Source organism: Leptosomus discolor, chromosome 6 (genome assembly GCF_034619465.1).
Source record: "Leptosomus discolor isolate bLepDis1 chromosome 6, bLepDis1.hap2, whole genome shotgun sequence".
Lineage (NCBI taxonomy): Eukaryota > Metazoa > Chordata > Aves > Leptosomiformes > Leptosomidae > Leptosomus > Leptosomus discolor.
In genome coordinates this window covers 29061006-29083213 of record NC_141396.1, presented here as the reverse complement: position 1 = coordinate 29083213, position 22208 = coordinate 29061006, and the positions used below count along the sequence as shown (strand labels likewise).

Sequence of the window (22208 nt, the reverse complement as noted above, 5' to 3'; positions counted from 1 at the left end):
GTGTAAAATCGTGGTTTGTCCTACACACACACAAAAAAGACGGTACTGAAGTCAGTTAACACCATGGATCCTCCATAATATCAAGACCTTCCCGCTCAAGCTTAAACCCTCTCCCTTGAAATGCATAACGGCCATTCCCTTCCTTAAAAAAACCACCCTAAGTTTACAAAGGGGAAAAAAAAAAAAACAAACCACAAACACAAAACACCTTCCCCACATTAATCATGCATAATGCATTTTACTTTAACTCCCCTCGTAAGGTCTGTAGCAGTCACAGGCCACAGAAAAAAAACAAAAACAAAAACAAAAACAAAAAACATTCAAATGAAACGACAAAGACAACCAGGTAGAAGGCAAAAGACCAATCGGGAACTGGTGATGTGTTAGTGATCCAAACACCCATTCTGGGGCCCCACAGGAGCCAAAACAGGCCCGGCCTGTTTCGGCGGGAAGCTGAAAGGCTGTCGGAGAGGTCCCTCGCTAACACAGCTTACAAGTAAAGTTAAAATTAAAAAAAAAAAAAGTTACAGGCCTCAATCCTCGCACACACGGAGCAGTTGCTTCTGCCAAGAGCAACGCCTGGATCGAGGGCAGAGGCTGACAGCAGCCGGTGCAACGGCGGAGTAAGGAGCTGGCAAACACCGCCCTGCGGCTGCAGCACCCCGAAAGGACTTCTTTTAGTCTTTCTAAAAATAAATTATTTTTCTCCCTTGTGGCACCCCACTCAGTGAAACAACTTCACGTGAGCTGCCAGAGGAAGCCTCGCCCGGCCTCTCCGGCTTCCTTTCACGGATACGGACAATAGCAGTTGCTCGCCATAGCCCCGCGTTTTCGGCAAACAGGAAGTCTGAGGGCTGCTGCCCGCTCCGAGGGTGGACAGCCGGGCAGCGCTAGCTCCCCGCCCGGTTCCATGGCTGCTGGTTCACACAGGATGTTGCTGGGGAGAGCCGTGCTCCGGGCGGGGGTGGTGAAGAAAGGGACATTCCGCATGGCGGGGACGCGACGCGACCCCTCGGGACAGATGACTGAGGGGGCTGCCTGGGCCGGAGGCAGGGACTCACCGGGAGCTGCAGCCTGCTCGCTAAGTTTCGCCAAGCTGGGCGGCGGGCGAGGCGGCGGTCGGCGTAAATCAGGGGTCCCTCTGCTGCCTCGGCTAGTCCATGGACACGGCGCGGCTAGTCAACAGCGCCAGGAGTGCCCCTCCGCGGAGTCGAGCCGCCCCGCCGCTCCGGCCCGTGCTCCGAAGGAGGCCCAACTCTCCCTCCAAACCCCCAGGCTCTTGCGGGCCTCCGGGCGGCTTCACCTGCTGTGACCCCCGCAGGCGTCCCCCAAGCTGGCGGCGGCGCTCCGAGAGGACCCCCGAGGGCGGGCGGAGGCTGCGAGCGCCAGCGGCCCCCGACCCTTCCCAGCGGCGGGAACGGGCGCCCCTCAAGTTCCCGTCGCCGCTTTCGCGCGGGCGAGCCCCCGCAGCCCCCTTCGGCAACCCAGCTAGAGGAAGACTGTGAGCGCTCAGTAAGGCTCTCGGCTCTTTTCTTTCAGACTAGCTTTCTGGTGGAGATGGCCGCGTCCCCCACCCTGCGGAAGACGCTCCGAAAGCTGGCCCGTCCCCTCAGGGGCGTGTCCTCCGCCCTCAGGGGCTTTCGGAGGGAGAGCCAGCCTGCCCGGGACAGCGCTTTCAGTGTGGCACTGAAGGCACAATGGAGCTTTACCTGGAAAGCTAGAAGTCGAAGGGGAAAAATAAAATAAAACAAAACGACCTGATAGAGTATTTTGAGTCTCCAGGCGACCCAGGGCTTCTAAATCTCTTTTTCGAGGTGCTGGGAAGATAGAAAGGAGCGGCTGAGTCGTGGTTTTTAAACTCGTGGTATTTGCTCACACCTGAGGTAGTCACTGCCTGGCAGGTAGGGAAATGCCCTTCCCTGTCAAGCTTAGCTCCTAACTTCCGCGCACTGCTCCTCTTCCCTTCTTGTCTGTACCTTATGATCTTTCTTGATACAGGGAAACACTTCTGCTACCTTCATTCTCTTCCTCATATATAGAGCGAAACTTACTTTCTTCAGTGCTTCACTAACTGTGAAAATACATTTGTGTGCAAGGAAGGGAAGGCTGAGGAAGGTGGTTCAACACCAGAGGTGTATTACAGGCCTTCTCACATTCTCTACTCTTCCTTCACCTGCTCCAGGGCTTGGACTTTGGAGACTTCCTTATTCCCCCCAGATCAGGAACAAGCACTGCTCATAAAGCAGCAATCTCACAAAGTGCTCAGCTAAAGGGTGAAAGGAACCTTTGAGCAATTCAACAGGGTGAGCTTTGTACTTCTCTTGTGAGGTAGCTCTCCGCTAGGTCAAGGCTGACAACCAAAACCATGCTAGAATTAATGTGGCATAAATGCACACTTCCCTCATGTCCCATCCCACTTGGTGGATTTCGGGGTAAGTGAATGTTTTGTATCCTCTCTCTTAAAAGGGTTTTCCTCTGGACAGCAGAGACCCTTTGTTCGGCAAAGGTAGCAAGTTAATAACCCTCTTTGGTCAGTAGATTGACAGCAATAACAGGCTTTAAATAGTAACATTTGACAGATCGGATAAAGATAACGTTTCTCAGATCACATAATAGTAATATTTCACAGATCAGACAAAAGTATGGATTTCCCTACTTCTATCTAATAATATGGAAAAAAAAAAAGAGTAAAAGAGAAAGAGAGAGAGAGAGAGAGAGAGAGAGAGAGAGATCACCACTCCCGGGATGCCACAACATCTCGCAGGTCCGGTCTGATCTTTGGTTCTTCAGTGGTGGGTGCACACCTGTCTCTTGATTATTGGTATTTTTATTGTCCCTTTGCATTAATATTTATGAGTCCTGTTCATTTTATCCCCTCCTCTTCTTGCTTTCCCTGCTAATTAGGACACAGGCGCAGAATACAACATTTTGGGGGTTCCAAGGGGGTTCTGTCCACTACAGATAAGGGAGCGGGCAGATAGAGTCCAGTGCATCACCCACCCACTGGTTGCATTGTTAAGATTCCTTATCATTCCCTACATGCAGTTGTTCAAATAAACGTTTAAAAAAAAAAAAAAAAGGCAGGGGAGGGTTTGCAGGCCTCTCTGAGGTTGCAAACCAAAGTAAAATTGAATTGACTGGTAAAGCTGAAAGAAGATGCTTGAATAAGAATCACCTGAGTTTTAGGGAGGGTCCAAGGGGAGATAGCAAAGGTCATTGGATTATCATGTAGTAAAAAGAACTAGAAAAGATCCTTTCTCCCTCTCAGAAGTATTTAAGTTGTCATACAGACCACTGAATTACATCTCCAGAAAGTCCAGAGCCAAGGCAGAAAGCTCCAGTGTGCTGCTTCTGTAAAAGATGGGAAGACACAGTGTGCAACAGTAACTGCTAAGATTCAGCAGGGGAAATGGGAAATTTCAGGGAAATTCAGCAGCTTTAGGATGTAAGGACTATGGAATTAGGGAGGGCGTTCATCAGTAAAATAAAGGTTCTCTTGCAATTTATTAAAATAGTCTTGTAAAATGGTTAGTGTCAGCAGTTCACAAAGTAGTTGAATTGACTGTGTTCACTGTTAGCACAGAGATAGTTTGAACAACTTCTCTATGTCCCATTTATTTGCCTTTGACATTATCTCTGTTTTGTGTGCTTCACTGTGTTGCCAAGAAAATTAAGGTAAAAATCTCATCCATCACAGAAACATTAACTAAGTTCTAGGGTAAATTGGAATACTTTTAAAAGACAGTCACTTTAGCAGTAAAAGGGTGTAATAATACTGCAGGAATGAAAGTGGTATGACCAGAGTTATTCACTAATTCCACTATATCTGCTCAGCGTTATCTTTACCATCAAACACAACTCTTCAGTGGAAGAAATTTCTATTTATGCAGGAAGGTTTCTGGAAATCAGAGTTAAAGTTGGAATTACCATATGGTACTTATCATTATGAGGTTAAGGGGGGGGGGGGGGGGGTGTGTGCAGGAAAAAAAAACCCACAGAAGCTACTGAGAGACTTTAAACAACTTCAAATACAAAGTAGCTGGACCTGAGAGAGAAAGTAGAAATATTTTAGGGAAAACCTTTACAACATTTTTGAGATCAAATAGAAGAACAGATGGAACTTCTCAGATATCAAATACAATTAGAGTGAATTAGACTGAATCAGTGATTTAACTTTATTCATCATATCCCCACAGTATTTTCTCCATCCCCCCGGCTCCCTGTGCTGTTACCAAGTGGCTATTACACCTGTCTACTCCAGCTCCACTAAATCAGCCTCTGACAGCAGTCTGTGGGGTAAAGGAAGCCACTCACACACTGGCAGTATCTAAAATTAGTAGTACTAAACTATAACATATAAGTAAGGATTACAGTGAGTCTGTTAATAATTTATTATCTCGACACGCATTTAAAAATATCTACATACCACAGACTGTATTGTTCAGTACGGTATATCCTTCCTTTAAATTTCTTACTTTAAAAATGAAAACACAAGGTCGCAGATGCCTTTTCTAACAGCTCTCTTCTAGCCTAATCAGAATCCACAGAGGTCTCTTCCTGGCATCTTTGTTACGCAAATCTTTTACTACAGGAAAAAATTCAGGTTTACCGCTGACTTTCATTTTGGTTGAGGTAGCAGTGACATCCAGCGTTCAGACAGAAAAAGAAATTCCCTCATTCTTTTCTTTCTACCACAATCCATCACAGGAAACGCATCAGAAAATGGCAGGGATTCCTTGGCATTCTTTTCTTTTCGTGGATATTCGCAAATGGCACCAACTGCAGGCAGTTTGACAGCATTGAGAATGGATAACCCACGCAGGGAAACAAAAATGCAGAACCGGAAATAAACGGAGAACACCCTCTGAGACGGACCATCTTTCTCATGGCTTTAAAAGACACCGCAGGTAGGAAGCGTAATCTGGTTTTTTAAAAGTAAAAAGCACTTTCCTATATTACACCTACCTCACTGACTTAACAGAATTTTTCTTCTTTATTTTTTTAACCCTGTTTTTGTGCTGAAAAAAAGATGAACAGGCTTACAAACAAGGGAAAGTTGATCAAAGAGAAATTACTACAGGGGAGTTTTTTTCCTCAAGCCCGGAATAAACAAACTTTCAATTATTAGAGCTTACAGAAACCAGCTGAGTGTTGAACTGTAATGTGATATTTGAGGCACTCAGAAGCGATTTAGATTTTGTGTACCTGTTGTGTTAAAAGAAAAAAAATCAAAACATTAAATGCATATAAGCAATAGGGCCAGCAGAGGTAGCTGTTGGCACAACAAAATCAACAACTATGAAAAAACTTTATTTCAACGAACATTCTACATGTAAAGAAGAAAACATTTTTAAAAACCGGATAGTCAGACCTTGCAGTCTTCAGCACTGGAAATTCGCTTTGAATTAATTTATTCCTCCTTCACTATTTTGCTGACATTTTTATTTCTTCGAGACTGCCCATTTCCAATTCCTATTACCTGTTGCTAGCTCTTAGGCACTGCATATTTTCTATCATCTTCTCCATTTGTATTTTGTCAACATGAAGTCCAGAAAGGATGAGTCAACTCCAAATAATCCCAAGGTTGGCTTAAAAAAACCCTGATTTATCAGAAATAATTCTTCAGAACATTTTCAAATACTATTTGGACATTTTGTGGCTCCAAATTTTGACTTGATCTCTGAAAGACAGGGTTAGAAAACTTTGAAATGTGGGTAAACTGACATAACTTTTGAATCAAAAATACGTTGTCCCGCTAGCCATTTACGGGAACTATCACTGTTAACAGTAGGAAAACACTCTCCCAGACCTAGGTCTGACATGGCTACTGTATATACATATGACTTTGCTGAAGCTGACAGAGCAGAAAACTTTCAGTCTCTGTGAGTACTTTAATAAACATCCTCAAAAGGACTTCACTGGTCTTCCTAAAAATGTTTCTACACTAAAGGAACATTTCATCACGTTGTAGCATTAGTGATTTAGTTGTTTGACAGCCATTATACTTCAGCTAAACATTCTAAATGTTGGACATGATGACTTCCTGCTTCTGCTTCCAAGATCACAAAACTGGGTGGGCTAACAGCAGGGCTGCAACCCCGTGGCACCCTTGTCATCACCTGGGCTTCCTTCAGTCTGACTGAAAGAACCAGCCTCCAGCTCTGTGTGGAATTCAATTGGATATACACAATATTGTAAGCAGATGCTCTCCAGATTTAGCAGGCTCTGAAGGCACTTCACTTTATCTTAAATTTCTTGGAATTCATCTGGCTTCCATCCCATTCTCCAAGGACTGTTTATGCCTCTCATATTTCATGTTTACATGAAAGGCATGAACAGCCCTTGGAACAAGGCCTGAAATCCAGGTCTAAGATCAGTCCCTTCTTTACCCGTCTCTCTGCAAGATTCGTTCTCTGCAAATGGCAAAGTTTTCCAGTTCCTACTGTAAAGAAAACTGAAAACTCTATAGGAGTCATGATCCAGAATTCTCTGCCTATTTTAAGATCTTTGTTATTAGTAGCATCTTGCAACTGTTAAGAATGAGTAGCTCACACTCATTTCTTTTAGTATCTTTTGTGTTTCCTACCACTTGCACCCCAAAATAATAATAGGCCTACCGCAGATAAGTGGCCACTTACACAATGCTTTGAACTTTGCAGGTTTGTAGAAGAGTTTTAGGTGCCTTGTGTCAGGCACTACAGCTGCTTTCTTTCAGTGGTAAAACTCAGGACAAAAAGCCCTCAAGCACAATTCTTTATTTCATGGAGCAAATATTGGGCAGCTGTCTGGCTGCTCTGGATGTCATTCATAGGAGCCCACCTCCAGTCAGTCATTTTATGTCTTCAGGCACCCAACAGCTTTTTGACACCATCTTATGGGCATATTTACACAGGCAGCTCAGAACACAGAGACAATACATGGTTCTCTGCACCTGTCCATGACTCCTAGGAGAGCCTTTATAGAGAAAGTCTGTATCATGTAGTCAACTTGCTGTAGACTTTGCTTCTCCACTCTCCAAACTCCCGCTCCTTCCTCCATCCCCCAAAACAGTCAAACACAAATTTCAGCTGATAGTAGCATACTTTAGTCCAATTTCCATTTAGTTTTCAAATGAAACACCTTGGTGATCGTATGAATCACCCAAAATCTTCACTGCTAGTGGTGTTTCAGGGAACTGTAAAGAACAGACTCTGAAGAGCACATAAATATTTTTAGTTAAAATTAGTTCTGTCTGGACATAAATATTTTTTAAAAAGTCAGAATTTCTTCCATAATGATGCAATTTTAAAGCCTGCATAACTGATTTAACACAGACCAAGGCCAGGCTGCAGTGTTTGTGAGGCTTTAGAGGTTTAGGCATTTAGGTTTCATACAGCCAGCACCATGTATGACCATTTTTTTGCACACAATACAAGTAGATAGGCACTGGCACACAGTGCAAAAATGGGCATATTACCAAAGTTTCAGAGGTGCAAAGTATTCCTGTTAGTGCCAATGATACACAAAGGTTTCATTAATTTTAAGGCCAGAAGAAAGCAGAACAGTTCAGACTGACCTGCTGCCAGGACAGAAGAATCCTTCCCTTTTATTCTTCTGGTAGCTTAGTACATTCTAGCCCGCACATCTTTCCAAAGCCTTTTACCTAGCCTTTTACGTTACACCAGCTAAAGAAGGATATGCAACACTTGATATTCCTCTTGAAGTGCAATGTTAAAATTTTGTTTAGACTTTGAAACATAAGCACATTTGGAAAATTCATGCTGTCACATTCATACTTCAGTCTAGGTACATATATTTGGCTAGGTATGGTGCTGGCTCTCATGGATCATACTCTGCAACCCTACAGCTGTTTTCAGGAGTAACAGCCCAGCCACTCTACTGCAGAACTCAAGCCAGGATGGAAACTCTACCTAATCTGCTCTCTGATATTGTTCCCTTTTTTTTTTTTTTTTTCAGATTCTTAAACGCAAGAAGGAACTTGCCCTCGTCCCACAATTATCTTCTGAAATCAATGTTAGATGTTTTCAATCTTCCTTGCAGGGAATCACACAAAGCGATGGAAGACCTAGAGCCAGTAGTTAACCACCAAGAAACTTCCCAGGTAGACACAGTGGCATGTCTCCAATGAAGGATCTCAGAATAATCTAGACTGACAGCATTTCTTCTAGAAACACAGATGTGTTTACATGTTAATGAAAAAGCAAAAAGCGAAGGCGTTTCATTTACATCAAGTTTTATTATCCTTCAACCTCAGCTGGTACTCCACTACCCCAGCCTTAGCAGAGTTTTGCTCCCCTAGGTAGACAGGTTTTCAACTGACTGTCTCTGACTGAAAACATCTAGGCTAGGTCAGATTTTAGACCCAGCCTTTCATTAATACAGTCAGACACAAAAGAGCAGTCGAAATCCTGACCACCTGAAAGGGTGCCAAGCAACAGAAGGAGATCCAGGAGAATTTTCATCATTTTCTATGTTTGAACAGACAATCTTTCCTCTGCGTTGATCACTAAATAGTTAAGAAGCAATTAAACTGCACATTCAAAAAACAGCTGCATTTACATTTCAAGCTGTAATCAGAAACGTGCAACTGTTTTTCCACTTATGAAGTGTCTTGTTTTATCTTCTCAGCAGCTTCAAGGACAGACGGAAGGCTGACTTTGTCTCCAAATTCTTTCTCACGATGCTCCAGTAAAACACCCTAGTCAAAGACACAAAACAGAAAATCATACACTAGCCTCTCCATGGGAGATCAACTGTCCAGCAACTGAACAATTCCAGTAAATAAACTTTTGGTCTCACAGGAAACATAAAAGCCTCCCAGATGGCCTGCAGTACCTGTCCTCCTGCCCCAATCACATATACTCCTCCCAGGGTGAATCCTTCTCCTTCCAGGTTACCACTATATCCACTTTTCCAAGCACGGAAGAAATTTTGCCAGACTCCAAAGCGAAAGAAGCCTGACATCATCATTTTTCGTCTGCGTGGACCATAGAAGCCCTTCTGCAGGGAAACAGAAAATATCTCAGCAAACAAAGTGAAAAGGACTTTTCCTCCCAAATGAAATTCAGGAAGCCAGCCAACCCTGTATTCAAGAATGGCCGCAACACACAAAAGCTAACCAGGCAGAGCTAAAAAGAAATTGCCCCTGAACTAACCTCTGTAATGCACTACCTGATCAGTTATCTCCAGCACAGACAGCTAGTGGTATTGTCACCATTCGTGTGGATTTTAAGATGATCCAGGTATTTAAGCCCCATGTACATCTACATCCTTATTGCTGACAACAAGGTTGCTTTGTGATAAACATCTTTTTTTCGTGTTTTTGAAGTACGGCAATAAAAATGCTGGTAAAGAGATAAAAGTGGTGCCAAGTCCTGAAATTTTATCAGGTATCTGTTTTGGAGTTTGTTTGGGTTTTGTTTATTTGTTTGTTTTTTAAATCAGCCTGATTCTTTCACACAGGCAGAGTGGTGAGGGAAAATAAAGTACCTTCTAGTTGATTGTGAGTATTACATATTCTTTTTCCTCCAGAAGGCAAATGGTTTCTAAATGCATCTTCTGGGCTAATGAATAAGCAGGGCTGTGGTTTTGTAGGACACAAGACTGGTGAAACAGCATGTGCCAGTGTACTGGGACAAGCCACATCGCTGCAATTTGGCCTGTACATCATGAATTAATTATGTCTGTCACCTTCAGACCTTGATTCACACATCACAAGCATCAGCAAGTAACAGAGCCAGTGGAAGAAAGGAATAAATATTAATAGGCCACATTGTTTATCTGTTGAAGGGGAGGAGTAATCCTGCAACAGCATGTTACCACTGCATAGCTACAAAGCAGTCTGTAAGCTGAGCAGGAGATATATATATATATAGATAGATACATATATATATATATATATATGCAAAGCTAATTAACTTCTTAAACGACAATGCTACTAAATCCTTTTTCATTCAGACCACATTCTGTCTATATTATTCATACAAGCTCTTCAAAGAGGACATTCATAAGCTTATTTTTAAACAAAAGAACACCACCAATTTCACTATACCTTTTCATCCAGGAAGATTTCTCCTTTGAAATAATGCTGAAAATCCTCCACTTCAGTCTCTATCTTCTCTTTCACAACAGCATAGAGAGGGATACCCAGCTTAGACAGCTGAGGTTTCAGAGAGGAGAGCTCAGAAGCCTCCTAAGAGAGAGAAAAACAAAACCCAACCAAACATTTCAGGCAGTAAATGGAGGTTGGAAAGCTTCACCCTGAATTTCAGGAGCATCAGAAATATACATAAATTCTAGCTCGAAGCACAAAACAGAAATAAACTTGTAAATCAGACATTTAAGCTAGCTCTACTCCTAGGCAGGTCTTCATTAGATTTACTAAAATCTTCTTCATTAAGCATGGAGGAAGGAGATTTTCTGAGCATTTACTGGATAAAATATTAAAATCTGGGAGAAAACATATTTTTCACTCAAAGCTGTAGATATACCTTACCTGTGCTACGACTTCAACTATCTTTTAAAGTAATACAGAATAGATACTGCCTGTGCATCACTTAACTTTCCCAGGCCAGAATTTCCAATCCTCTCTTCTAAGTAGAAATACAGAATTATCAGCCCTTTTGCAAAGTATTTTGAGGGCTCTGTGCAGGAGCAGGCTACGCAATTCCAGAATAAAGTAATGGAGTGAAGATGCACTCTCCTTCCCATATCCCCTTGTGAAAATAATCAGGGAATTTCTTCATACACCTTCAGTATCCTAGAAGCAATACTGCTTTTTCTGGTGTGTAGGAGTGTGAGGTGCCACCACTCATCTGCTGGGTGCTTTCTTCTGCTGAAAGAATCCCAGCTCTCAGCCTGTACAAAGACCTCGGAGCTTTCCAACAGATCAGAGTGCACACTGAAATATGTTTCTTCTCATCTCCAAAGAAGAAAGGACGTTTTTACTGGACAAAACTTCCACAAAGAACTCCATGCTTTAAAAAATGGACACAGTTTACATGAACACCCCTCAGCCACGCAACTGAAATGCCTCAAATCAAAGGCTTGCAGGACATCTAGAATTTACCGAGTATCAAGTTGCAGACAGATAGGGGTGAACAGACAGGAGAAAAGAGACTAGAGAAAGACATCAGTAGGTGAAAGGGTAAGGGCAGCTTTCCAGTTCACTACTGTGTCTTTTCCAGAGGAAATGAAAAAGGATGAATCAGCATCACAAGCAAACGCTTGAGTACTGAGTGGTGAGAGTTAAAGGATCATAGCTTACGCTTGTTAGATCTTTCCCCTCTTTTCTGTTCTTAAAGATCTGGTAATTTTTTTCTGTTTTTCCTCAACAAAATGCCTTATCATCTTCCTAAAAAGGGAGTTAATAACAATTTTATCTGGGATTTTTTTTTTATATAGTTCAAAACTCTCATAACCACAAAACAAAAAAGATTTGGATTGCGACCTAACATGCCTGAGAACTGATGGCCCAGGCTAGTGCAGTGGGGTGCCCTGTAAAGCCAGAGATCACTGTCTCTGGAGAGATAGTGATACCATCAAACCGTGATCAGCTTTTTGAAGAAAAGCACTTCAGCAGTTCAGTGGGGTTTATTTTGTGTCTCCTTGCTTGGCTTTTGGGAGGGGAGAGAGAAGGAATAATGTAAGAGCATAGTTAAGTTTTAAAATTATCAAGAGATTAGACTTCAAGCAGCATGCTAGGACTAGACCTGATATGGTTTTCTTCACTACTATTTAAAAATGATACAGTAAGAGAAAGCAAAGAAGTCTATTTTTGTGGGCAAATTATAGCACCTAACAGCCGTACAGCCTTACCATAGGGCTGTGACCATTTCATCTAGTCTATGAAACTGTTTTCTTGTTTGTGTAAAGAGCAGACAAGCGCACCCTAGCAGAATACTTCCTCTCTCCACCAAGGCAGGGACAACCCGAAAGAACAATTCTCATTTCACTTTGTCCCTCAATAGTTCAACTATGGCTTTTCTGCTACTTTAGACTGCTTGAGTTGATACCTACAATACTGGGCAAGCCCATGGCACCTTCACAATGACTGGAGCACTCGACCACTACACGGCCAGATCCAGACTATGAGATGTAGAAGTGCCGTCCTGTTAAACTTAGTCTATCTTAAATATCAAAAAAAGGATGCAGATGATAAAGATAAAAGACTCCATATTTCTTAAGTTTACGGGCCTTAATTCTCAAGGATCCAAAGGCATTATTCCAGTAGGATTTGTGACATCCTTTGCAGTGGATAATGGAAGCATGTCCTCACCACTGATACCAGGTCAGTGATCCATGAGGTAGAATAGCCAATTTTCAATGGCACCATTGTGTCCAAGGAAGTATTTATTCCTTCTTGGTACTGTCAACAAGGATCAAGTTCAACATCCTTTCCAAGGTGTAAGACAGTGGGAACCAAGCGCATTTTGTCTCTTGTAAAAAAATAAAAACCTACTGCCTGCAGGTTAACAGATATGGCAAGTCACCTGTATTGAACCATTCACCAGCTCAGAGTCAGTGACAGTGGGGAAAGAAGCAGCTTTCATATTATGGAGAAGTATTAATGGAACAAAAAAAAAAAGGGCAACTGAACTGGGCAAATGCTTTGAGTATAGAACAATAAAAAACAGAATCACAGAATCATAGAATGGCTTAGGTTGGAAGGGACCCTAGAGATCATCTAATCCAACTTCCTTGCCATGGGCAGGGACACCTCTCAACTAGACTAAGTTGCACAAGGCCTCATCTAACCTGGCCTTGAACACCTCCAGGAAGTGGGCATCTAAAACCTCTCTGGACAATCTATTCCAGAGTCTCACCACTCTTGCACTGAAGAACTTCTTCCTAAGATCTAGTCTAAAGCTATTCTCCTTCAGTTTAAAACCATCTCCTCTTGTCCTGTTGCTGGACACTCTTGTAAAAAGTCCCTCACCAGCCTTCCTGTAGGTTCCCTTCAGCTATTTGAAGAAGTCTTCTCTTCTCCAGGCTGAACAATCCCAGTGCCCTCAGCCTATCCCCATAGCAGAGCTGCTCCAGCCCCTGGATCATCTTAGTGGCCCTCCTCTGGACTCATTCCAACAGATCTATGTCCCTGTTACGATGGGGATACCGAAACTGGACGCAGTATTCAAGTTTAGACAATTTAAAAGCTTTTTCAAACACTTTCACAGTTAAAATAGAAAACAGTTCTTTGCCCTAATTAGCTGATCAGCAGTGTGACTGCCTCTGTTAAAAATTTGAAGTTCTGAACCAAAAATAAGAATTAGAAAACTAAATTTCTCTCTCCTCAATTTTTTCCTGAAAGAAAAAACACCCCACAATTCTTTGAATTGGACTGTTTATTTCTACTTAGGAAGTCAGCATTAAAAAAAAAAAAAAAAAAAAATCACTAATGAATTCCTGTCTGACTGTATGTGAAAGGCTCAGTCAGGCATGTAGTGCATTCTCCTGCCTATGCTACACCTGTTCAGAGAGGAAAGTACTTTAATCTTTAACCTTCCATGAATACTACACATACTTAAACAGTTACTACTGATGGGAGCAGATCCCTTAATTAAGTGGTTGCAATATTAATTACTCCATGTTATAGAGTAGTGAGTAACGACATAATACCTATTTTTCCCCATAGCTATTGGAAAAATAATGGCCAAGGTGCAAGTGATGGCTGTTCCCAGGCACACGGTACATTCAAATCGTGTTTTAAGTGTCTAGTCCCACCTCTGTCTAAGGAGCCTAATGCCAACTTAAGGACCAAATTCTGTTTGCCAACCCACCTTGTTAGGGAACAGGAACTCCTTGTCTTCAGACTCCTTACCTTCCTGCCTCAAGTTCAGCATCCAGAACAGTCAGGGACTCCCCTTTCTTTATGCACGTCTCTTTTTTGCTGATGAGCTTTATCTGATGGCTTTCTGCCACTCCCATCTTGGGCTGCTTTTGACCAGAGACTACCTGGCTCACAGAGATTTATTTTGGACATATGGAATACAACTAGCTCATAAGACTCATTACCAATTGGATTTCATAATCTCCCTTTCTAATTACCATTGGCTAGGCCCCTGGCAGATGTAAAATTCATGTAACCACCACCTTCAGAAGGAAAATGCTCAGGACTTAGACTATACAAACCTGCTGCAAAGAAAACTAAACGTGCTGTTAGTTGGTGAGCAGTTTGGGCTAGGCAACAGGACCTTTCGGATACTTCTGATGTATTTAATGACCGTCCTATTCCCCACCACCACTTTATTTAAAAGAAACCTTTGCAAGTAGAGCTCAGCTCTTCCTAATTAATCCCCAAGCCCAGTGAGTACCTCTCTGCACAAAAATCATCCAGGTCTTCGCACAGCCATGATCACTGCACCATTCTTCTTCCATAGTTCACCTGCCTTGAATGTTCTTTGTTCTGTTTATACAGGAGAAACAGCACCAACAATAATATCAGCCATATCAGTTTATAATAATTAATGCTTTAAGGATAACACAAAGCACTGCAGAGAATTCCACATTCAAATACAGTTCTATTAGAAAAATAAAATCAATATGCATAACAAGGTATTAATGCTTTATTTAATTTTTAGAACTCTGTCATGTTTCATCCAGAAATACCAGTTTTGGTTGCTTTTCGTTCACCAGAATTATGTGCTAACAAGGACACAAAACTATGCATTATAACTAGGAAAGACTAAGAAAAACTCTTCCAACCCTGGCCTTACCAAAGTTCTTATGAAAGCCCAGTTGTCAAAGAAACATCCCGAATCTTACCTGATCCCAAAGTTTTTAGCTCTATCTCCTCTAAAAACTCCAATGTAGCCTTTTCTGGCTTGGACAAAAATAAGTCTGTGTTAGCAAGGATGATCCCTGTCACAGCTGCACCAACGGCTCCAAGACCAACAGACCACATGCCCATGGTGAAGATCCCGAAGTCAGGCAGGAAGAACATTTCTAGAATGAGAAAGAAGAAAGCAGCTCCAACACTGCACATCAACGATGCCAGACAAGGAGGAACTGTATTAAAACAACTGAAAGCTCACAAGGATATTTTTTGTTTGAATAGAGATGATCTGTATATTTATTAATGTACTGAACTGTGTTTTAGAAGATCTAGATTACATTCCAGTTCTGTGCCTGACCCACATCAAAACTATTAACAAGATATTCTTACTTTTTCCTGCTCCGACTAAAAAACATTCATGATTAAAGTGCTCAGGTGCAATGGGGAAAAAGATGATTGAAGTACATGTGTGCAATAAAAAGCCTCTAACAAGATGACCTCTATGTTAGCCAGTAACTTAAATTATTACAGTAAGCCAGTAGTTTCTTTCAAAAAACAAGCATTTGTAGATTAAATGTCTTTTTTCCCCCCTCATTAATCTATATTAAGCAGTGAACTTTACAAACATACCACAGAAGACTTAAAAAAAATTAATAAATCTATATCTGGTTCACCATAACTGGTAACCTTTCCTGTTCCTTACAGTTCCACATTAGAACCAAAGCAGGCACCAAGCCAAAATTAGAGCTCATCAGTCATGCCTGCAGACAGAAATATGTAGATTTGCAACCACTTTATTAGACACAGTGATCCAACATTACAAACATGCACCTTCTATATGCTACCCAATTTCCACTCTTGCTAAAGCAGAAAGTACATCAGGAACAAACTCACACCCATCAGTTAGAACTGATAACATTGCAATGGAAATCATTACATATGCACACTCAAGTGTTAAAGCACAAACACTGCTTGTTGTTACCAGTAACTCTAGTTTGGTGGCAATTTTCTTTAACCACCATCCATTCACAACCCGCCCCCCTCCCCCAGCCCAATCCTGACTGCTGCACATGTGTCACAAGCCTGGAAAAGGCTGACAGCCACCTTCCAGTGAGGCAGTATCAGTTATGAGGATGCTGGAAAGCACACTTAGCCCTGCCTCATAGACAAAATTCAAGATCCAGCTCTGAACAGTAACTGGTACAAGAGTCACTGGAGTTTTGAAATATAAGAAGTCACTGTACACTTACATCACAACAGTTATGTGTTACAAAGGGCTGTAGATTTGCAGTCACCCAACTTCAGTATTAGACAATATGAAGAATCAAATTTTTTCCAGAGCCACCTGCAAAACCCTATTACCCGATAGACTGTTTTGGTCAATATTGCTGTCCATATATACTTTTGTACAGGAGACATTTTTTCCCCTTCACAAATATAGGAAAATATTACTGTTTTGACCTGCAACTAGCAATCAACCAGAGACACACATAATCTTTATCCCAACAACTATCTGTTGCCAGAATTCAGAAAGTAAGAACGAGTAGCTCCTCGCTTTTGTGCCTAGAATTTTCCGGGAGAAAAAACCTTTCCATCCTTAAAACTAGCCCCAGAATACTACGGACAAACAAATACAACCAACTGCCTACCTGCAGAAATAGCTAGAAAATATTTTGAAACAAGATTGCTTTGCTCTTTTAACAGCATACTTGGTACCAAGGAAGACAGTATCGCAGCATCTAGAAACGTCAGTAATCCATGACACCAAGCAGGAAACAAGGCCAGTTTACACAAACATAATGCAGATAAGAGAACACATTCTACCCCATTTCACCACTTAGTTCTAACCAAGGGAAAACTTCCTTGACCATATCTGCTTTCTCTACACACTTTTTTCCAATACAGTCATACTGTAATGACAGTTTTTTGATATCTGCCTCTGACTCAGATCAGAGACCATCCTGACCCCAGAATGACAAAAATGTAACTGTAAATGTATTGCAGTTATGCAGCAGTATCTTTGTGTTAAGAGAGTCTGATTATCTCACTGTTCTTTGGACTTGAATCTTGTCTGGTCAAGAACTGGTTTTCTCTTAATTCTTAGCTACAAGAGAGGGGGAGTAAAAACCAAGTATTAATCCCTTGTGCACGTCATTTGTCTACAAAAATGTTGCCAAATTTGTGGCAACTGATCGATGAGTAGTTCTCACATAGCTTTTTATTATTAGCATTGCTAAAAGCCAGCTTCTACTTAGCTGTAGTTGATAGAGAGGAGATCATTAAGCTTAGTCAACACACCTCTTTAATGTATTTGTACTCTTTGGTCTCCACTCACTGACAAAAAAACCCACAATTCAAATATGCAACTCTTTTGCTATTAAAATAAACAGGGGAACAGAGGAAGCAGCTCCAGATGGTGATACTGAAATTCCTCCCCTCCTAAATTAACACCATAGCGACCCACTTTGAAAAATATGTATGGGAAACAGCAGCCAGGATTATGAAAACATTTGCTAATGAGACAGGCTGAACCCTGACACATCTATGTCACTGAACCCCAAGTAAAGAGACTAAACGGAAAACAGCTGAGCATTTGCACCTAGCAGATTCATTTCTGTTTACCTACTTTTTAATAAGGAAATCTGAGGCTCAAAATAACTTCACAACCCTCCACCTCACCTTAAAATACAGACGCTACTGCCTTGTGATCAAACTCTATGAGTTTTTAAACATCAAACGACAATCCACAATAAGAAGATACAACCAGGCATCCCATAAGCCATAATGCACAAGGAGAAGATACAATAGAGGATCCCATAAGCCTTTAACATTTAGGTGCACGCACTCACCAGACCCCATGCAGCCTGCAGGAGCATCAGCCACCACCAGCTCCTCCCGAATGCAAGCATAGGCAGGAGAGAAGACTCTCTGGTGCTGCTACGGGTAGCGAGTAGGCAGGACTAGGCAGGAGTCCAGCTCTGGAGCTTTTGCCTTGCAGCCAGGACCTGGCTTTCAGCAATATGTGCCACAGTCACCCTGCAGCGGTTATGAAAGAACAGCTGTCCAATCACAGCAGGATTGTTTTAAAGGTATCTTAATAACTCAACTTTTTATCTCTTATATCTTTTTTTTTTTTTTTTTTAAATAATAATGGTTACCCTCTTTATGGGGGGTGGGTACAGGAAACAGGAATTACAAAAAGCTTTTCTGAAGCTGGGAACACAGCACTAAACTTTAAGACCTGCATGCTAAACTATGCTTTTCTGTAGAACTGTGCATTTTTACAATTAATATTTTCCTTATGTTTCAGCCTATTCTACTTCTAAGCGCCCCACATGCACACTGCAGGCCAAAACAATACAAACAACCCTGGAAACAATTAAAAATCCATCACAATGCACAATTTTAGAAAAAAGTTTCAATATAGAGGCTGTACTGGTGAATCAATCCAGCATTTCTATGCTTGGTTACCTGCTTTACTGGCAACATCCCTTTGCTGAAGAGCATAATTTTCTTTGGAACTATCAGGTCTGCACACTCTCAATTGCTAAAACCTCCAGAAAGGAATGAGCACTTCTCTTTACAGAGACCAGAGGCCAAAGAAAAAGGAAAAACATCTTTTTGTGTTTTTTTGTGGTGACCACAAGAGATTTCCAAGATAACAGTGAGTTATTTTATGGTCTATCAGTACTCAGCTAACCAGAATTTAAACAAGCTTAGTCTTAATCCTGTTTTAAGTGCCCGTTGATGGCCTTCACTTTGTGTAAAGACCAGTTAAAACACGGTTTTCTAGATGTCTCATTTCCCTCCACCCACAACCGGAGAAAAAAATTGTCATTAAGTGGATAGCTATTCTTAAACATTTATTTTACCAGTATAAACAGGACCTATTGCAGCTGTGTCAAAAACCCCCTGGAAAGTCTGTGTGTTCAAGTTGACAATAAAACTCAGGGTAGCACATAGACTTACTTACATAGTTTTCCTAAGAAGGCAGTTGAGCAAAAGTGGAGACGCTCCTGGGCACCCTCACAAGCTGGACTGCACTAGCACATATGCTAGTCTAAAATGGCTTTGACTACTGCTCCTTCCCTTCTTCTCCTACTCCCAACCTCCCCAAGACATTCCATATGAAGCCTAAAAATCTTTCAGAGCTTTGTCACAACTTGCATATCCCAAACAATTTGAGCTGATTGTTTTTTATGAGCCATTTCCCCCCCCAAATGAGTCATATGATTACAAATATCTTTGTAATCTAACTCTATAAAGAAAATTTACAATTCACAGTAACCTGGTAACATGCTCATCAAGATTTCACGGGCTTTTAAAAACCATTAAGGATTATAAAACAGATTGATCTTCAAAATTAGCCCTGCTTTAAGTGGGGATTTGACTAGAGAAGCTTCAGTGTCCCTTCCAACTTAAATTGTCCTTTACATTCCAAAAACAATACAGAAAGAAACCTCCTAACATTTCTGATGACATGAATGTAAATAATTTTCACAACAGGAGGGATTTTTTCTTTTCACCATTGTGAAGATCCTGTAACAAACCATTCCTTATGTCGCAAATAACAGTCATCTTTCTAGCTTTCTTCCCAGTCTGCGCATGTGTCATTACTGAATTCAGTACAACACTGTGTTTGGCTCTAGCTGAAGAGAAAGCTGCTGTGTTTAGCAAGCAAATCGTACTCCTTTGAAAGGAAGTTAGTTGTTAGACCAAATAATCTCCCCCATTCTCAGACTGTTTTAAAGAAATCCAGCATCTCAACAACCCTTCTGTTTTGAGTGAGAGAGAGCAAAGAGCTCTGGCACAACACTGGAAATCTTGCAACTCTGTAGTGTGTGTTCAGAGAGAACAGATACTGCTAGATACTTTGTGTGGGAAAATTCAAATCGCTGCTCAATCAGCAAAATGGAGATACAACAGAGATGGGAGGAAGTACTTGGAGCACAGAACTGCAAAGTACTTACGAGAAGGTGAAACAGGCTAAACTCACAGGTCTGCTGGGGATCCAGAAGAGGAAAGCGGCACGCTGTGGCAGTCTGCAGAGGTGGGGGGGGCGGGGGGGGGGGGCAAGGGGAATACCGACAGACCCACTAATAATGCAAAACAAAACCACAGCGCTCCTCTGGGCAGCAAATGATCCCTCCTATTCCAACCCAGACATAACTCCTGCAGATTCAAGCTTAAATTAAGAATTATTTTTCCAGCTTTTTGGATTCTTAGGCCTTGCTTATACTTTAACTTTCACATTCCTCCCATTACATAATTCCTAACAGCAAAATTGCTACCAAAAGCAAAAATACAAGATAATCAAATACGTTTCTACTCCAACCCATAGGACATGGGGGGGCTCTATGCATAAATGAAGCTGCAACACATCAATCTCAGTAGATACACCCAGCTGAGGACAATTTTCCCACAACTTGGTTTACCCTTTCTGTTGTGTGCTATGAACCAGGTCTGATGGGGTAATTGTCCCTGTGGTTCTAGAAGGCAAGGCTGAGAGGACTCCAGACTGGTACTTCAAGCAGCCTGAAGATGCCTTCAGTGGATTTCTTAAGTCTGAGTAGTGCAATTGCACCCAAGACCAAACCAACGCATTAGGAATGACATGAGAAAGGAGGCAAAGAGTCTCTGTCTTTCACTGATCTTGCTGTGCTTGCTTACACTCAGGTTAAGTCACACAAGAAAGCCGGGATCACCAGGACAGGCAAGAGCAGGATTTCAGACCTCAGAACGTGGGGGGAAGCGGCAGAGCTCGGACGGTGAGAGCAGGAGGCCATCACGGCCATTCAGCGGGCGGCGGGAGAGCACCTCACCCCTCACGCCCGTCCTGCACGGCCCTCCCCGGCCCCCCCTTTCTCACAGGTCGGTAGCCGCGGCCGCCTCTCCCGCGCTCCGCTACAAGGGCCTGCCCGGCCGGCACGCACTGAGGCTGGGGCGCAGAGAAGGAGCGGGGATGGGGCGAAAGGCCGGGCCGGGGCGGCGCAGCCCGCCCCCCGCGGCCGGTACAGCGGCGGTTCCTGCGCCCGCCCACCCTCCCTGCCGAGCGCCCCCCGCCCGCCCCCCCCCGCACTCACAGTGCCACAGCGCTCCGCGCCGCCGCTCCCGGCCCCGCGGCCGCCGCAGGGCACGTGCGGCTGGGTGGTGCGCAGGCACCGCCCCCGGGGCCCTCCGCGCAGGCACCGCGCCCCGCCGCGCAGCGGGGACCGGCCCCGGCAGCACTGAGTGCCCTTCGGCCAGCGCCTCCGGGGCTCCGCGCCGAGCGCTGCAGCGCGTTCATCCCCGCCGCTACGGACTGGAATGAACAAAATCCTGCTGTCCCCTCCCGGGACCCATTTCCCCTCACTAGGATTGGTTTGGGTTCTGGCTAAGCAAAGAAAGAAACGAAATCTGTTTTAAGATATAGTGCTTAAATGTCCTTAAGGCAACCCCCCCCCCCCCCCCCCCCCAAACATAACAACTTAAGCCCAAGAATGTAGTGAGTTTATCATTCAAGTAATCTGATTAATGGGGCACTTAAAATGCTTATATATACATTACCTTCAAGACTATACTTGCTCTGATAAACCAGCCAGTAACATGTCACGACATCACTTAACGAACGCGCTTCTTCAGTTACTTGTGGCCACTAGGCATCGCTCCAGCCAGGAACTCAGAGGAATTGTCTTCACTACCTTGGGACCATCTTCTGAGGTCTGTCAACCTGGCGCTTGCAATACGCAACACCAAACACAGCAAGGGCGTAGCAATGACAGCACAGTCTGGTCAGTAACACAACGAGCAGCTCAGGGGAATGAACATAACCTCGTTCATGGTATCAGAGAGTCTACATTCCAAATAAATGCCAGCTACGGGTTTTCAATATGTCCCGAACTTACCTAGACCAAATGGCCTTTTCTTACCTCTCTCTTAACTGGGCGTCACCAGGCACTGCAATTAGACCTGCTCAGTTTACTTCTTATTTGCAGTTTCTGTTTATCTTTAGCATAGAGCTTGGGTTTTTGAGGAATCTCACCACAAAATAAGGTCTGTGCTAACTGGAAGCAACAATAGCACAGACCAAAACGAAGGCAACATACCACGTGTGCTGGGATGCACCAGGAAACATCACCTGGAAGCCTGCCCGAGCATCCCGACAGACCCCTTTGAGCACATGACCACACCACTTCCCAGAGGCTGGCTGCTCCCTGACCATGCTGCCCTGCTCCTACCGCAGAGCACAGCAGGCCTGCGCTGCGGGACAGCAACACCAAGCAGCAGTTTTGCAAAACAGATCCCCATTATATCATGTTGCTTAGTACATGTCAGAATGACATGGTCTCAGGCAGTTGCAGGGAAAAGATTTTGGGTCTTTTTGCCCAAAATTATAGTAGCTATGCTTTTTTTTTATACACATGCTTTTAGAAATGAAATGGATTTTAAAATGCAC

The 22208-nt window shown here is 42.9% G+C and overlaps 1 protein-coding gene across 3 annotated transcripts; it reads right to left on the bottom strand.

Moving 5' to 3' along the window:
- Positions 1 to 8353: 8353 nt before the first annotated feature.
- PRXL2A (peroxiredoxin like 2A) lies at positions 8354 to 20888 on the bottom strand. Of its 3 annotated transcripts, none has more exons than XM_086466794.1 (6): positions 20857 to 20888; positions 14764 to 14943; positions 14313 to 14404; positions 10052 to 10192; positions 8836 to 9000; positions 8354 to 8698 (listed from the first exon to the last, which is right to left on the bottom strand). In XM_086466794.1, the coding sequence occupies exons 2-6, from the start codon at positions 14939 to 14941 to the stop codon at positions 8600 to 8602; spliced, it is 675 nt and encodes a 224-aa protein (XP_086322920.1). In that variant the 5' UTR covers positions 14942 to 14943; positions 20857 to 20888; the 3' UTR covers positions 8354 to 8599. The 3 variants fall into 3 exon arrangements, with proteins under 3 accessions (XP_086322920.1, XP_086322919.1, XP_009953237.2); XM_086466793.1 differs by lacking the exon at positions 20857 to 20888 and adding an exon at positions 17623 to 17757; XM_009954935.2 differs by lacking the exon at positions 20857 to 20888 and having other exon boundaries at positions 14764 to 15080.
- Positions 20889 to 22208: the final 1320 nt, after the last annotated feature.